Source organism: Mya arenaria, chromosome 9 (genome assembly GCF_026914265.1).
Source record: "Mya arenaria isolate MELC-2E11 chromosome 9, ASM2691426v1".
NCBI lineage: Eukaryota > Metazoa > Mollusca > Bivalvia > Myida > Myidae > Mya > Mya arenaria.
This window is the reverse complement of record NC_069130.1, coordinates 12882693-12901322: the sequence shown is the minus strand read 5'-3', so window position 1 is coordinate 12901322 and position 18630 is coordinate 12882693. Positions and strand designations below refer to the sequence as shown.

At 35.7% G+C, this 18630-nt stretch overlaps 3 protein-coding genes across 3 annotated transcripts; 1 reads left to right on the top strand and 2 right to left on the bottom strand.

The window, feature by feature from the left end:
• Window positions 1-4042: 4042 nt before the first annotated feature.
• Window positions 4043-6917, bottom strand: LOC128245744 (activating transcription factor 3-like). Its single transcript, XM_052963972.1, has 3 exons — window positions 6504-6917; window positions 5467-5574; window positions 4043-4201 (listed from the first exon to the last, which is right to left on the bottom strand). The coding sequence occupies exons 1-3, from the start codon at window positions 6915-6917 to the stop codon at window positions 4043-4045; spliced, it is 681 nt and encodes a 226-aa protein (XP_052819932.1).
• A 1335-nt stretch (window positions 6918-8252) lies between these two features.
• Window positions 8253-11026, top strand: LOC128245743 (uncharacterized protein K02A2.6-like). The gene is made up of 3 exons (XM_052963970.1): window positions 8253-9006; window positions 9523-9677; window positions 9923-11026. The coding sequence occupies exons 1-3, from the start codon at window positions 8253-8255 to the stop codon at window positions 11024-11026; spliced, it is 2013 nt and encodes a 670-aa protein (XP_052819930.1).
• Window positions 11027-13783: 2757 nt separating this feature from the next.
• On the bottom strand, window positions 13784-17159 carry LOC128245465 (transcription factor kayak-like). Its single transcript, XM_052963638.1, has 4 exons — window positions 17127-17159; window positions 16279-16744; window positions 15008-15115; window positions 13784-14704 (listed from the first exon to the last, which is right to left on the bottom strand). The coding sequence occupies exons 2-4, from the start codon at window positions 16735-16737 to the stop codon at window positions 14546-14548; spliced, it is 726 nt and encodes a 241-aa protein (XP_052819598.1). The 5' UTR covers window positions 16738-16744; window positions 17127-17159; the 3' UTR covers window positions 13784-14545.
• Window positions 17160-18630: the final 1471 nt, after the last annotated feature.

Here is an 18630-nt window from a genome sequence, read left to right as displayed (position 1 = left end):
TCAAAGCAGCTGATAACAGAAACACGTTTTCATGACTGTCCTTGATTTTGCATTCGAGCGTTACACAGCAAATTGTTTCCAGTGTCCCAACATTCTGATGTAAACTTATGGCACAATATATTTTCAGTAAATATACATACAAAATGACATAAAGTTGTGATATTATATGTTTCAAAAAAATTGACGTTGGAATTATTTTGTTCGGTCCCATTTGTGACAAGGTTTATGACTTATTGATGGGGCCTAAATAATATATTTGGTACCGTTTTTAAAGTCAATTGTTATTTTGTCTGTTAATTAAAGCAGCACTCTCACAGATTAACAGTTTTGACTTTTTTTTTTAGATTTATTCTCAGAATCAGCGGATTTTGGTATGAATGTCTTCAATTCAGTCATATAGTATAACCCACATTAGAACACTTCTCAATTGTTTGGAAAACTGCTGAAAACGTACTTTTCATAAAGCGTTAGTAATGCTTTAAGCCATAAGCCATAAAATATCATTTTTCGAACAATAATATGAAAAAACTGCAATCTAATCTTTTGTCAGCAATTTTGCATCACTGCTTTCCAGACATTAAAGCAAAAGCAAAACTATCTCATTCCAGGGCAAAAAATATTGTACAGGTTTTTCCAGATCAACCATAAGTTGTCAAAACGGTTGTATTGTGATAGTACACGTGCACATTTTACATGTCTTATCAATTTTGCGTGAAACTTATTGGGAGGCCGATAGACAATCATTCCCATTCATCAGAAGTAAGACAATGAAAAATCTATGATGTATGCATAGCATCATCGCTCTCGAGTACGATAATGATAGGCAATATCATTGGCTAAAAAATAATGTTATAATCTAAGTGTAACATTAAAGATGCACTCTTACTCCGAAAATAGACATACCACATTTAATTAAACAATTATATATATATATATATATATATATATATATATATATATATATATATATATATATATATATATATATATATATATATATATATATATATATATATATATATATGTATATTATATAATTGTTTTCTTATCAATAGATCGTGCAGTGATTTTTAAGTACAAAATGAGAGGTACAAAAACTGACATTCGATACGAATCTAATTCAAAGAGAATGTAATGTTATTATTAAGTTACTATCAGAATATTTCAGTTCCTCTTTTATAAACGGCGTCAACCCGTTTTCTAGAAGCTGGCGTCGCGAGACGTCATTTACGTCATCACTGTCGGAATCTGACACAATGATGTCAGAGGAAAAACTTGAATTTGTATATCCATATGCGCCAATAGAATCTAAATGTGAGTATTTCCCGACACTTTTCACAGACCTTACATCAGATCTAATGTCACTTGCGTTTATTGTGCTACAATGTCCAACATTCACTTTCGTTGAATAGTCAATAAATCCATCATAATTGTCAAATAAGCAGCTAACAACGGTTGGTACCACTGACGGAACAACTTGCGCGTGTTTATTGTCCTCCATAGTAACGTAAACGTTTATTTTTGAATTCTGCCGTTTATATTGCATTGTTGACCTGGAAAAATCAGAAATTCGTTCAAACGAAATGCGCCTTCTTTGAAAATGTAGATTTTTCAAAAATAAGACGTACACCTATCTATTTCATTTGCTATTTTTATAAATTATTATTATTATTATTATTATAATTATAAAATAAAATCATATGTGTACATATATTTGTGTGTTCTCGTTATAACATAACAGACATCTGTATCTCGTTCTAATTAATCATGTGTATCGGTTTATAAACATGGGATATCCAGTATTTATTGAATTAGTAACCCCAGCGTGTTATGTGTCAGTAATTTGTATTTTTTGATAATTTAGTGAATTATTTAACCATCTTTACATTTGTAAAACGCTACGTACCATTAACGTTGATGAAATGAAGCGAACTTATTTCACAATCTATTTAAATAGAATTTAAATGTACCCAGCGGATGATTGTGAAATAAGTTATTTATAGCTGTTATGTAATAATTATTAATACATAGACAATTTACAAGCGACAACTAGATTCCAACACGGACCTATAAACCACGTCTGTGGTTCCAACAAACGTATTTTTGACGTATTAAACGTATTTGAACGGATATTACATATCTGATTTTCCGATAAGACAAACAAATGACAATAATTATAAAAACAAAATAATGTATCAAATATATGCAGGCCCGTAGCTGTCGATGGGGAAGTGTATCAAAGGGAAATAAGTCGATTTCTTCTATATATGTGTTCCATCAATAGTTGCATCCCGTACTACTTAATTGATGAAACTATTTCATTCGTAAGCGGGTAACTTGAAACGAAAACATGGCCGACTACATAGATCCGTCGTTGTGACATTGTTCATTATTTCATATAACTAAGATTATTACTGAAGTTATTCAAATAGGTTTGATATTGAGGTTAATCCCCGAGAAAGAGGCGGATGACGCATTTTAGTCAATTTAAAAACAATCAAACATATAGATTATTTGTCTAGTTAGACATTTTTGATACAAGCTTTTTAGTCGGTTGTTTTTAAGCACGGCACGCGTTTAACTGATCACTTCGCATGGAAATGTACATTTTTTTTTTTATTTTGTACACGTATATAAAACCGCTTAATAGGTAAAACAACAAAACATTATTACTCATGGTTTACATCTATTTTCAACAAATTGGCACTACAATGGAGGTCTAGGTTAGCTAGGTTGTCCGGTTAGTGATGTAGTTAGCACACTCGCTTCTCACGTTAGCAATCCTTGTTCGATTGCCAGCATGGGCGCATGTGAGTTTGGTTTGTGGTCACCTTAGTTAGACAAATGGGTTTCCTCCGTTACTCCGGTTTCCCACACAGCACAAGACCACACTCTCGCACAAGAGTGATTAATATAACGTTGTAATAACTTGTTTCAAATTCGTTGTAAAATAAGTAAATTTAAACAACTCACTCCCACAAGAACACAACATGTATTAAATCCTCCGCTCGTGCAGCATTTAATTCAGCTGTACTCATAAATGAGCAAAATATTCCACCCAAACAAAGTGGAAATAGGACTTAAAATATCAGATAGCAAATGTTGATCGTTTATATAAAAAATAACACTTTTATTTTGAAAAAGAGCAACAATAAATTAATAAGCGCGCATGTATATATATGTGCGTTAACAAAGTAGAAATAATGCCGATTTTAAATATTAACAAATGATATGGCGAATATATCTGTGCATTAACAAAGTAGAAATAATGCCGATTTAAATATTAACAAATGATATGGCGAATATATCTGTGCATTATCAAAGTAGAAATAATGCCGATTTTAAATATTAACAAATGATATGGCGAATACATCTGTGCGTTAACAAAGTAGAAATAATGCCGATTTTAAATATTAACAAATGATATGGCGAATATATCTGTGCATTATCAATGTAGAAATAATGCCGATTTTAAATATTAACAAATGATATGGCGAATATATCTTTGCATTAACAAAGTAGAAATAATGCCGATTTTAAATATTAACAAATGATATGGCGAAAATATCTGTGCATTAACAAAGTAGAAATAATGCCGATTTTAAATATTAACAAATGATATGGCGAATCTATCTGTGCATTTACAAAGAAGAAATAATGCCGATTTTAAATATTATCAAATGATATGGCGAATATATATTTCAACATTCTCACCATGCCGTTTCTTTCCTTAACTATTTTTGTTTTATTCATTTGAAGTAGAGTGTGTCTGAATATCCTTTTCTCACTGAAAACCGTCGCCATTTTGTCTACGCGTCTTTCCTGAATACTAGTGTCTCAATAGAGGAGAAAAAAGGTAAAACACAGGTGACTAGCAAAAGAAATTATGGTCGGTATGTCGGGACATCGAAAACAAGAATTTTTTGTAACGCCATAAATGCAATTTCAGGGAAAACCGTGATGACGTGTTGCTGTCATTAGCTGCTTCGAGGTAAAATGTTGACATCTGTTTCTAAAAATAGTTGACAGTGTTCACATGTTGTCAAGAGTTCGAAGATGAAGCATAGAAACGCGCGGGAAACTGTAGCGGGCAGACGGCCATGTGTTGATCAAGCGCCTGGCGGAATTCGTCTCTTTCCTTTCGAACCTGCGCCAGTTCGTACCTCAACATCGTCTGAATGCTTTCTTGCCGATGACACTCCTGCAAACAAATTAAGATATAAGGCGAATACAAATTAATGTGTATTATTATGCAATGGGTATTTTATGTGTACATTGTTATAATTAGTATCAATTACTTCATGGACATACAAACTACTGTATGTTTGTGATTACATGTTAACATGTATTTTGATAAAACAAATACATACATATCTATTTTTAATCTTTTTTTTAATCGTTCCATTTTTCGGACGCTATAACGTAAACTATAAACTGATTTTGGACACAATTAACAAGCAACAGAATGAATAATCATAAAGTTACTCCCATTAGCATGCCTTGTCGTGATAAGCAGACAATAGAAACTTTATCGACACGACCAGTGTGTGTATACCACGTGATAAATTGTGTCATAAATGCTACGTCGGAAGGCAATAATTTGATTTGGAAAACTACTTTAAACAATGAAAACTTTACTATTTCTTCACCATTTTAAATGAAACATAGCGCAGTCTACGCCGCTTACGTGGCCTCGCCTTCGGTCTTTTACCAGAGTTTGATTGCGAGTTTAGTTTCTTAAAACACTTCGACAAACCTTTTCACAATACGGCTGTCTGACAAAGCACTGTCAAAACATTATTTTGGAAACAGGTTTGTCGAAGTGTTTGATGAAACTAATGACCTCATCAAATTTCGGAAATAAAACAAATGCGGGCCTCTTTAAGCGGCATAGACTGCCCTTTGTTTCATTTAAAATGGTGTCGTAAATGAAAAGTTATCTTAGATTCAAGTCTTCATTTTAAGCAAATTTTTGCCTTCCGACGTAGCATCTATGACGTTTATCGCGTGGTATACACACACACTGACGACAAACCTTTGATATTTGAGCACTATTTAAATTAAGGATTGATAAGGGTTTTCCCTGAATGAACGCTTCAACGTGATTTTCAACAAATACAAACCCCAGTCCTATTTTCCTGGAAGCATTCCGATAATATCGAAAACTAGGCATGAAAAGGTTCTTGTTCCAAACCAGCTCATTGACATGTTGATTTATGTTGCTATTTAAAATATGTTTAATGTTAAGGCTTTTCTACCGCTTAAAAAGCAAACACTTTTAGCCCTACGGTTTTGAAGTAGCAGTACTTCCAGGTCAATACGCTACAGTCAAAGCAGATGTAATGCGAAAATAAATTAACATTCTTTTATAAAGTCAATATTTTATTGTAAGTACCGGTAATACCAAAATGTATGTTTATAAATAATTAGAAAAAAAATTAATAATTTATTGTTTATCAAATTTACCTTCTGCAAAGTGTGGGCTCTGTCTTTCTGTTTGTCCCTGAAGCGGCGTGCGGCCATTCTATTCTGCACGCGCCGTTTTACCACACGCTCTTCCTCTTCCGGTGTAAGCTGTAACAACATCCGGGTTAGTTAAAGAGAATGCATTTGTATTGGGTATAAATTAAACTTTTTTAATCCTATTACAAGTTTACATCGAAATTTCCGCTTACTCTATGAAAGATAGTAGTTCAAATTGTTTACATTTTGCTTATAAATCTGAAGAACTTATTTTACATTTTAATGTTTGTTTAAAGAAGTCGAAGCATTTCAACTTGATTTCAAATACTTTATGATTTTCCACGTTTCTACGCGGAACCCTTGTTAAAATATTGAAAAAAATACCAATCCGGAAACGACTGACATACGGAATTCACATATTAAGACTAGAAAATGGGAAAAATCGAATTTTTCGTTTTGTATTTGTTGTCATAATTATGTATAGATGAATTGTACAATATAGGTCAAAACTGTTCGTAAGTCGACAGTTGATGTGGTGCGTTTTGGGTTTTTTTAAATAAAGATTGTTGATATTGCAAAATTCTCAAAGAAAAAATAGATTAGAGACTATGTACAATATCTGAATCGCAAAAAAATGAACTCATGGTGGTCAATTAATTTTGCTCAATTTGACAGAAATACCACTCGGAACTCCTCTGCTATTTCCCATTGAAAACAACCTCGGATGTATACCGGTATATGTAGCATTATAAGTAGTATATTTTTAAATAATAGTTTAAATTAAGAGTAACCTGTTTTAACGTGCATTTTGTTTTACTAAGTTTAGATTGATTGTCAGTGAAGTGTATAATTGCCTACATAATTAAAATTCCCCATAGTAAAGTCCTTCGGATTAACTTCAACCGTGAAATAACTACGCGAACAACTCCAGCGTATATAGTTAAATGTAAAGAATTCTGACATTATAAAGCGGCCATATACATCCGAGGTTGTTTTCGATGGAAAATTGCTGAGGTGTTCCGAAAGACACAAATGCATACCACATCTTCCGGTGGAGGGCTAAATTCCACTTTCAATTCCTGCTTTCCTTCCTTTAGCCGTTTTGTCTGAATGGAATATTTCAGTTCCTCTTTTATAAACCTCGTCAATTCGTTTTCTTGAAGCTGGCGTCGCGAGACGTCATCAACGTCCTCACTGTTCGAATCTGACAAAATGACGTCAGAAGTATAACTTGTATTTGTATATCCACATGCACCATTATAATTGAAGTATTTTCCGTCACTTTTCACAGAACTTTCGTCAGATCTGATGTCAATTGCGTTTATTGTGCTGCTATGTCCAACATTATCTGACGTTGAATAATCAGTATTTTCATCTGACTCCGAATTATCAAATAATCCACTAACAACGGTGGGTACCACTGACGGAACAACCTGCGTTTGCTGTTCTTCCATTGTAACGTAAACGTTTATTTTGGAAATCTGCTGTTTGTACTGCATCGTTGAGCTGAAAGAAAAGCTGTAAAATTAGACATAAGCAATTGTTTTTCTAAATATCAAAATATAACTGTAAGAAATTGTAACATTATACGGCAATGAATTAATTCCTCCCGCTATTTATAGTTCACCTTGTAAGATAAGGCCAGCCAGCCAACACAGGCGGTCAGAGCTGTACCATGCTCACCAATATCATATGTATCAATAATAAATAGTTAGAACACATGAAGTCGTTCTTCATAACATAACATGGTGTCAGAAAAGAACTCATCGCTCATATAGTATTAAATGTGGATTATTGGATCGTTAATTAATAGATTAAGCATTTAATAAACTGTTCACTGTGAGAATGACTTTAAGTGGTGTTCCAACACCGTGCATGGATTGGAATAGCTCAAATCTTCCGGAAGCTTAGAAGAAGTTCACAGAGCACTGTGAGCTTATATTTAAGGGTCCACTTAAAGGGAAGGATGAGGATGTACACATCACCTATTTGCAACTTTGGATGGGTGAAAAGGGTCGGGACATGTACAAAACACTAGAACTGTCAGCGTCCGACAGAGAACATTTGTCAGCAATTTGTGAAGCGATTACAAAACACCTACAGCCGACGATCAACCCCGTTTTTGCACGGTATCGTTTCAACAATATGACACAGGGAGAACTTTCTTTCGAAGAATTCTTGACCAAATTGAGAGTAATGGTGAAGGATTGCAATTATAAGGACAGTGAAGACATGATCAGGGAAAGGATTGTGTTTGGAGTAGTATCACAAAAAATCCGAGAAAAACTCATTAATATGGGAGAAAATTTGACCTTGAGCTAGGCTATTCAAATATGTCTAAGCTTTGAATATGCTCAAGCACAACTGCGCGAAATGCAGGCACCATCGCAAGGAGCAGCCGTTAATGTGGTTCGTTCAAAAAGGGTTACTGGTCATAACACCTCAGGCCAGCCTGGTCACAATTCCTCAGGCCAGTGGGAGCAGAGAAGACAACAGCGCGTCACTTTGGGAGAAGACGTTACCCGGACTTGCCAAAATTGTGGGCGGAAACACCAACAATAACACCAGTGTCCCGCAAAGGGAAAACAATGTCACAAATGTCAAAAATGGAACCATTTTGCATCAGTGTGTAGAAGTGTAAATGAAGTTATTGACAATGACAATTCTTGTACTCATGATTTCAAGGATTTAGTGATTGACACTTTCATGTAGTTGACACACATTGAAGTCCTTTGCTAAGTCTCCAATCATCCCTTGACTTTGAACTCATAAATCTCACATACACAGTTATGTCAGATTCCCAGGACAACCCCCTCACTAAGGACATTGTATTAAAGAAATACAAGGAAGTGTTTGATGGCATTGGTCTGCTAGCCGGTGAATGTAAGATTCACATTGATCCCACTGTCCAGCCTGTGGTGCATCCCTCAAGAAAGGTCCCTATAGCATTACAAGAAAAAGTCAAGGATGAGTTACTCCGCATGGAGTCATTAGGTGTCATCGAAAAGGTCAATGAACCCACTGACTGGGTTAGTTCAATGGTCGTTGCCGAAAAAGCCAATGGCAAAATTCGTATATGTCTGGATCCGCGTGACTTGAATAAGGCCATTCAACGTCCACATTACCCTTTAAGAACTCTGGATGATATATTGCCTCAGCTTTCAGGCGCAAAGTACTTCACAAAGCTTGATGCTAGGAGTGGTTATTGGGCATTGAAACTTGAGAGAGAGTCATCGTTCCTTACATGTTTTAACACCTTATATGGAAGGTACCGATATGTCCGAGTTCCCTTTGGTCTGAAGTCAAGCGGTGATCTTTTTGTGCAAAAGATTGATGCTTGTCTTGAAGGTCTAAGTGGCGTAGCTGTCATCGTGGATGACATACTAGTGTATGGGTCATCTAGAGAAGAACATGACTCCAATCTTAGAGCAGTCCTAAAGAGGTCTCATGATGAAGGAATTCGTTTTAACGAAACCAAACTCGAGGTCGGGGTATCAGAAGTAGACTACTTTGGTCACCTCACATCACATCTCACATCAGATGGTTTGAAATAATCAACCTCAAAGACAGAGGCTATACAGAAAATGAAGCCACCCAAAAATAAATCAGAACTTGAAACCATATTAGGTATGATAAACTATCTGTCTAGATTTGCCCCAAACTTGGCAGATGTAATAGCCCCTCTGAGACAATTACTGTCTAAAGAAGTTAAATTCTGTTGGGAAACTGCACAAAGTGATGCATTTGACAAAATGAAACAAATCATCACAGACCCGAATCAGGTTTTATCCTTTTATGACAAAAGCAAGCCATTAACATTTCAAGTTGATGCCTCCAAGTTTGGTCTCGGAGCAACAATAATGCAAGACGGGAAGCCACTTGCATATGCATCAAAATCACTCACACAAACTGAGGTCAATTACGCACAAATTGAGAAGGATATGTTTGCTATTTTGTTCGGCTGCAAGCGGGTCCACCATTTTGTTTATGGTCACAAAGTCAACGTGCAAACTGATCATTTGCCGTTAGTTTCTATTTTCAAAAAATCAATAAACACAGCTCCTGCACGATTGCAGCGTATGCTACTACAGCTACAGAAATATGATCTTGACATCAAACATTATCCATCCAAACAAGTACCAGTTGCAGACACACTGAGCAGGAACTTTCTAAATGAAACGTTCCCTGAATTGTCACAAGGCATGGACATGCAGGTACATATGGTTATGTCTCATTTACCTGTATCTGACAGAAAATTGAATGAATTGAAGGACAAAACAAGTCAAGATGAGACTTTAGTATTGTTGAAACAGACTATACTTCAAGGTTGGCCAACCTCTAGAAAAATGTGTCCGTCCCAGATATTGCCCTGCCCTTCTGGAATTTCCGTGATGAGTTAACTTCTATTGATGGGTTAGTCATGAAAGGAAATAAAATAATCATCCCCAAATCAATGCAGTCTCAGATGCTTGAACTCATTCACACAGGTCACATGGGAGTTGAGAAATGTCTCAGAAGGGCCCGGGATGTTATGTTTTGGCCAGGAATATCGGCTGATATTACCAATCTCGTGTTAAAATGCAACACATGTATAAAACACAGAAACTCAAACCCAAAAGAGCCATTAATTCCCCTTGAGATTCCTGATTATCCATGGCAAATTATAGGCACTGATCTATTCACCTGGGAAAACAGGAACTATCTTCTGATAGTGGATTACTATAGCAGGTATTTTGAGGTCAAGGAATTGCCCAATATGAAAAGCACCACGGTCATAAACAGAATGAAAGGCATAATGGCCAGATGGGGAATTAGTGAGAAGGTTATATCTGATGGTGGTCCCTGTTATATCTCTCAGGAGTTCGCTGATTTTGCAAAAGAATGGGATTTCAATCACCAGACAATTAGTCCCTATCACAGTCAATCAAACGGTCTAGCTGAGAAATATGTGTCAGTTTGTAAGAAACTCCTTACAAAGGCTAAGGACGCTGGGCGTGATCCTTTTATTGGCATATTAGAATACCGGACCACCCCTCTTGAGTCAGGGTATTCCCCTGCGCAGTTAAACATGGGCAGACAATTGCGCTCTATCCTCCCAACATCTAAGGAAAATCTGATGCCCAAGGTGATATCTCCTAATTTAGTCAGGCAGGGTATTCAAGGTAGCAAACAGAAGGGGAAGAAATATTATGACAGACAAGCAAGGTCACTAGAGCCCTTAACATATGGAGAAAATACAATGATACAACAATTAAATAAAACTTGGAGACCAGCCACTGTAGTTGACAAGTTTAATGAAAGATCATACACTGTTCAGTGCCCAGATGGGTCTATGTACACACGAAATAGGCGGGATCTATTAAAGACCAATGAGCCCTGCCATGGTCAATTTGCAGAGCCAGAAATACAGGAAATGCCTTTAGGTCAAACACCTACCCAGTCTGACATCAAAGATTCGGAAAGCCCTCTAATTGGCAGTACTTCCTCTCCATGTATCAATCACAATCTGTACGTGACCAGGTCAGGAAGGGCCGTAAAACCAAAAGTAATTGAATCCATGTGATGTTCATTTCGCTTGTAAACTGATTGAATCACTTATCTAAATTAGTTGTTTAATGTTTAAATTAGTCTGACAACCTTTAATAAATTTCCGATGAAATTCAAATCCTGCTATTATAACCCTAACATTGAATAACTCCTTCTCCTTTTCCTCTATAAATAAATATAAATAATTTGATATCAAATCACATTTATATTTATTGATAATATCTTTTGTTTGTAAAGAAGGGAGATGTAACATTATACGGCAATGAATTAATTCCTCCCGCTATTTATAGTTCACCTTGTATGATAAGGCCAGCCAGCCAACACAGGCGGTCAGTTTATCTCTAGCAGTCAGAGCTGTACCATGCTCACCAATATCATATGTATCAATAATAAATAGTTAGAACACATGCAGTCGTTCTTCATAACATAACAGAAATGAGTGGCAACCGGAACGTTTTATTATAATAAAAATTATTAATATTATTATTATTATTATTATTATTATTATTATTATAGAATATTTCAGAACCTATATGAGAAATCCTACTTAACAGTAGCATCTAGTTGTTTAGAAAAGCACACTCATATATATAAAATAGTTTTACATCAGTCATATATATATATATATATGACTGATGTAAAACTATTTTACTGGGTTCCCAATTTATATTTCATCATATGCTTGGTAAAATGATCCCCATTCATTTGATTAATGAGAACGTGACTATGAGATTAACTTAATTATGTGATTAATTTGAACATGCTTCTAAGCCTGTTTAATACCTTTGTATTAACGTTGATGAAATAACGAGGACCTATTTCACAATTACTTGAAACGTCCTACTTTTTACAGGTGCCATTTATATCAGATCACGATGTTCAATGGCCTAGGGGACAAAATCAAAATTGTATCATACCTGATACATACCGGAGTTACTAACCTTGAATATGAAATAGTAGCGTCTGAATCAAACATGGGCGATAAGGGCCAATAGTTTTCGTTATGAGCTTGCGCAGGCACGATTTATGTCATGTACTGTACTCCTCTTGATGCCTTTTTATGTTTTAGCTTCACATTCAAGTTCCTGTAGCTACATACGTATAAGTTCACGTGTATGTGGTGTACCTACAGGTATAAGTTCACGTCATGACTCGGCGTGTTACTACTGGTATAAGTACACGTATATGTCGTGTACCTACAGGTATAAATTCACGTATACGTAGTGAAACTATTAGTATAAGTTCACGTACATGGCGTGCACCTAAAGGCATAAGTTAACGTACAAGACGTGTAGCTACAGGTATAAGTTCACGTACACGTCATGTACCTTCACGGGTATTATTTCAAGTACACGTCGTGTAGCTACAGGTATTATTTCACGTACACGGCGTGAAGCTACAGGTATAAGTTCATGTACACGGCGTGTAGCTACAGGTATAAGTTCACGTCAGTGACACGGCGTGTAGCTACAGGTATATTTTCACGTCAGTGACAAGGCGTGTAGCTACAGGTATAATTTCATGTCAGTGACAAGGCGTGTAGCTACAGGTATAATTTCACGTCAGTGACAAGGCGTGTAGCTACAGGCATAATTTCACGTCAGTGACACGGCGTGTAGCTACAGGTATAATTTCACGTCAGTGACACGGCGTGTAGCTACAGGCATAATTTCACGTCAGTGACACGGCGTGTAGCTACAGGCATAATTTCACGTCAGTTACACGGCGTGTAGCTACAGGTATAATTTCACGTCAGTGACAAGGCGTGTAACTACAGGTATAAGTTCACGTTCACGGCGTGTGGCAGGTATAATTTCACGTCAGTGACACGGCGTGTAGCTACAGGTATAAGTTCACGTACACGGCGTGTAGCTACAGGTATAATTTCACGTTCACGGCGTGTGGCTACAGGTATAATTTCACGTCAGTGACACGGCGTGTAGCTACAGGTATAAGTTCACGTACACGGCGTGCAGCTACAGGTAACATGTAATAATGGAGGTCTAGGTTAGCTAGGTTGTCCGGTTAGTGATGTAGTTAGCACACTCGCTTCTCACGTAAGCAATCCTGGTTCGATTGCCAGCATGGGCGCATGTGAGTTTGGTTTGTGGTCACCCTTGTTAGACAAATTTCCTCCGGATCTCCGGTTTCTCACACATAACAAGACCACACTCTCGCACAAGAGTGATTAATATAACGTTGTAATAACTTGTTTCAAATTCGTTGTAAAATGAATTAATTTAAACAACTCACTCCCACAAGAACACAACATGTATTAAATCCTCCGCTCGTGCAGAATTTAATACAGCTGTTCTCATAAATGAGCAAAATATTCCACCCAAACAAAGTGAAAATAGGACTTAAAGCTGCACACTCACAGATTGACCGTTTTGGCATCTTTTTTGTTATTTTTTGTCTTGGAATGAGCAATTGTTTCGCGTAAATATCAGCAAACCAGTTATATTAGACTGCTGACAAAAGACCAGATAGCAGATTTTCATATTTCCGTTCGAAAACTAATGTTTAATGGTGGTTTAAAAAAAAATGCACAAAACATCAATTTTTGACCTTAAATATAAAAATCTGCGATCTATTTTTTCGCCAGCAGTCATATATAACTGGTTTCCATGCATTGTCACAAGAATTGCCTCGTTCCAAGAAAAAAAATCAAAAAGTTGTCAAAACGTTCAATCTGTGAGAGTGCAGCTTTAAAATATCAGTAAGCAAATGTTGGTCGTTTATATAAAAAATAACACTTTATGGTGTGTATTTTTTATTTTATTTTGAAAAAGTGTAACAACAAATACATAAATAAGCGCGTTTGTATAATTTTGCGTTAACAAAGTAGAAATAATGCCAGTTTTAAATACTTTCAAATGATATGGCGAACATATCTGTGCGTTAACAAAGTAGAAATGATGCCGATTTTAAATACTAGTACATGTGTACTAACAAATGATATGGCGAATATATATTTCAACATTCTCAACATGCCGTTTCTTTTCTTAACAATACATAGTAATTTGATTTTATATGTTAATTTGGAAATAAATTTGACTAAGTTAATGACTAATTCATTCATCATGTAATCACTAAAAGGCTGGGCAGGTCAACATTATAAGACATTCTGTATATTTCAGTTTCGAAACGTTTATAAATGTTTGTTTACTTATTTCACAACCATAATATACAGGTAAGATAGGTCGTCGGGATATAAATATATATATGTTCAGTATTCATTTGAAGTAGAGTGTGTTTGAATATCCTTTTCTCACTGACTGAAACCGTCGCCATTTTGTCTACACGAATTTCCTGAATACCGACGTGTCTCAAAAGATGAGAAAAATAGGTAAAAAGCAGATGACTGGCAAAAGAAATTATGGTAGGTATGTCGGGACATCGAAAATAAGATTTTTTTATAACGCCATAAATGCAATTTCAGGGAAAACCGTGATGACGTGTTGCTGTCATCAGCTGCTTCGAGGTAAAATGTTGACATCTGTTTCTAAAAATAGTTGACAGTGTTCACATGTTGTCAAGAGTTCGAAGTTGACGCATAGAAATGCGCGGGAAACTGTAGCGGGCAGACGGCCATGTGTTGATCAAGCGCCTGGCGGAATTCGTCCCTTTCCTTTCGTACCTGCGACAGTTCGTACCTCAAATCTGTCTGAATGCTTTCTAGTCTATGACACTCCTGAAAACATGGAAATGATTTCATAAGATATAATGCGAATACAAATACAAATTCATGTATATTATTATGCAATGGGTATTTTATGTGTCGCATAAAAATCCAACACATTAATTTAGCCCTACGGTTTTTAAGAAGCAGTACTTCGAGGTCAATAACGCTACAGTCAAAGCAGATGAAATGCGAAAATAAATGAACATTCTTTTATAAAGTCAATGTTTTATTGTAAGTACCGGTAATACCAAAATGTATATTAATAATTAATTAGAAAAAAAACAAAATTTATTGATTGTTTATCAAATTTACCTTTTGTAAAGTGTGGGCTCTGTCTTTCTGTTTGTCCCGGAAGCGGCGCGCGGCCATTCTATTCTGCACGCGCCGTTTTACCACACGCTCTTCCTCTTCTGGTGTAAGCTGTAACAACATCCGGGTTAGTTAAAGAGGATGCATTTGTATTGGATAGACATTAAATGTTATTTGTCGTATAAGAAGTTAACATCGAATTTTCCGCTTCCTCTATGAAAGATAGGAGTTCAAATGGTTTACATTTTGCTTATAATTCTGACGAACTTATTTTACATTTTAATATATGTTTTAACATGTCGAACCATTTTAACTTGATTTCAAATACTTTATGATTTTTCACGTTTCTACGAGAAACACTCGTAAAAATATTGAAAAAATACCAATCCGGAAACGACTGACATACGGAATTCACATATTAAGACTAGAAAATGGGAAATATCGAATTTTTCGTTTTGTATTTGTTGTCATAATTATGTATAGATGAATTGTATAATATAGGTCAAATCTGTTTGTAAGTCGACAGTTGATGTGTGTGTTTTGGGTTTATTTATAAAGATTGTTGATATTGCAAAATTCTCAAAGAAAAAATGATTCCAAAACATAACGTCTAATTATAGACTATGTACAATATCTGAATCGCAAATAATGAATTAATGGTGGTTAATTAATTTTGCTCCATTTGACAGAAATACTATTCGGAAATCCTCGGTTATTTCCCATTGAAAACAACCTCTGATGTATGCCGGTACAGCATTAGAAGTAGTTCGTAAAAGTTCAAGTTATAATTTGAGTTAATTGTAACGTGCGACGTCAAAGACGCAACAGATCCATTCAGGGAAAAGCCTACTTGACCATAAAGGGGTCCACTGGTCTTTATATACAGTAAATTCTCAATCCACACGGAGCCCGGGCTTTGATTATTTGCATATTACCGAACAAATACATCAACGTTCTATGAACGTACTTCCGTCTATAACGGAATGTTATACTATGAATACACATCCGCCTACAGCCTTCAGAATTTAGCGTTTTAACTTGTATTTTATGTTCACTAAGTTCAAATCGATTGTCAGTGAAGTGTACTATTGCATAAATAATTAAAATTCCCCATAGTAAAATCATCCGGTTTAACTGCTGTAGTGAACTCACTACGCGATCTACATCAGCGTAGTTTAATACAGAGAATTCTGACATAATAAGGCGGTCATATACATCCGAGGTTGTTTTCGATGGAAAATTGCTGAGGTGTTCCGAATGACACAAATGCATACCACATCTTCCGGTGGGGGACTAAATGTCACTTTCAATTCCTGCTTTCCCTCTTTTAACCGTTTTGTCTGAATGGAATATTTCAGTTCCTCTTTAATAAACGGCGTCAATCCGTTTTCTTGAAGCTGGCGTCGCGAGACGTCATCAGCGTCCTCACTGTTCGAATCTGACAAAATGACGTCAGAGTTATAACTTGTATTTGTATATCCACATGCACCATTAGAATTTAAGTATTTTCCGTCACTGTTCACAGAACTTGCATCAGATCTAATGTCAGTTGCGTTAATTGTGCTGCAATGTCCAACATTATCTGACGTTGAATAGTCACTGTTTTCATCTGACTCTGAAATATCAAATAATCCGCTAACAACGGTGGGTACCACTGACGGAACAACCTGCGTATGCTGTTCATCCATTGTAACGTAAACGTTTATTTTGGAATTCTGCCGTTTGTACTGCATCGTTGAGCTGAAAGAAAACAGCTGTAAAATTAGACATGAGCAATTGTTTTTCTAAATATCAAAATATAACTACATAAGAAATGAGGCGAAACCGGTACGTTTTATTATAACTACTTCTTCTTCTTCTTCTTATTATTATTATTCTTATTATTATTTGTATTATTTGTATTATTATTATTAAATAATAATAATAATAATAATAATAATAATAATTATTATTATTATTATTATTATTATTATTATTATTATTATATTATTATTATTATTATTATTATTATTATTATTATTATTATTATTATTATTATATAATTATTATTATTATTATTATTATTATTATTATTATTATTATTATTATTATTATTCCAGAAAATATATGATTAAAATCCTACTTTACAGTAGCATCTAGTTGATTTGAAATAATACAGACGCTTAATGTATATATCATACTGATGTAGAAATATTTTACTGGATTCCCAATATATATTTTCCATTGCTTGTTAAAATAATCCCCATTTATCTGATTAATTAGAACGTGACTGTGCGAAATGATTAATAAAAACGTGCTTGTTGTGTTTATTACCTTCGAAACGTTGATGAAATAACTAGGAAGTATTTCACAATTAGCATCAGGGGCGTAGCCACGCTATAGTGAATGTTACGCACGAACGGGGGCGGGTGTTGGAGAGGGAATATCCCTGTAGCCAGGGGGAAAAGGAAAATGGAACTACCGTGTTAAGCTCTGACGTGTATTTGGAGAGATCTATAGGTTCGAGGCCGCCGACTTTGTAGTTATCAAGTGATTGATTTAGGTTCAGTAAGCTATCTAGCACAGAGAAGCAACGCTTACTTTTGCCGATCTTCCTTTCATTCTGATATCAGTTTTTAGCTTAGCCTTCGACTTTGATGCCATTTTTGGCCATATTTATTTGTTTATATTTCAAATCGATGTTACGCACATGCGTAAATGCGTAACGCAGGCTACGCCCCTGAGCATGTACTTAAGACGTCCTACTTTGTACAGGTCAATTGGCTATTTATATCGGATCACGATATCGAAGACATTGAGTAAGGGGACAAAACTCAAAATTGTATCATACCTGATATATACCGGAGTTACTTACCTTATAAAACTCGATTAGAGCGCGTAATGTTTATTGTCATTTAAAGGTAAACCTGTCGACCACGCATAGCTAAATTTGCACCGCATCCAAATATAATTGACTTTTCAGCTAATAGCCTCATAGCAAGCATGTAATTTTAGAAGTATTAAAATAAATAAATAAATAATGATATAGTCATAGATGTTACAGAGCGAATACTCTCCAATATGACCTTGCGGAAGCACGTATTATGCCATATATATGATCCCTTGTTATGATTTAGCTACGTATTCAAGTTCAAACTTCGTGTAGCTACAGGTATAAGTTCACGTCAACGTCCTGTAGCTTATTCATACAGGTATAAGTTCACGTACACGTCGTGTAGCTGCAGTTATAAGTTCACGTCCACGTCCTGTAGCTACAGCTAGGTATAAGTTCACGTACAGGGCGTGTAGCTACAGGTATAAGTTCACGTACACGGCTAGTAGCTACAGGTATAAGTTCACGTACACGGCTAGTAGCTACATGTATAAGTTCACGTACACTAGTGTACTGCGTGTAGCTACATGTATAAGTACACGTACACTGCATGTAGCTACATGTATAAGTACACGTACACTGCTTGTAGCTACGTGTATAAGTTTACGTACACGGCGTGTGACTACAGGTATAAGTACACGTACACGGCGTGTAGCTACAGGTATAAGTACACGTACACGGCGTGTAGCTACAGGTATAAGGTTACGTACACGGCGTGTAGCTACAGGTATAAGTTCACGTACACGGCGTGTAG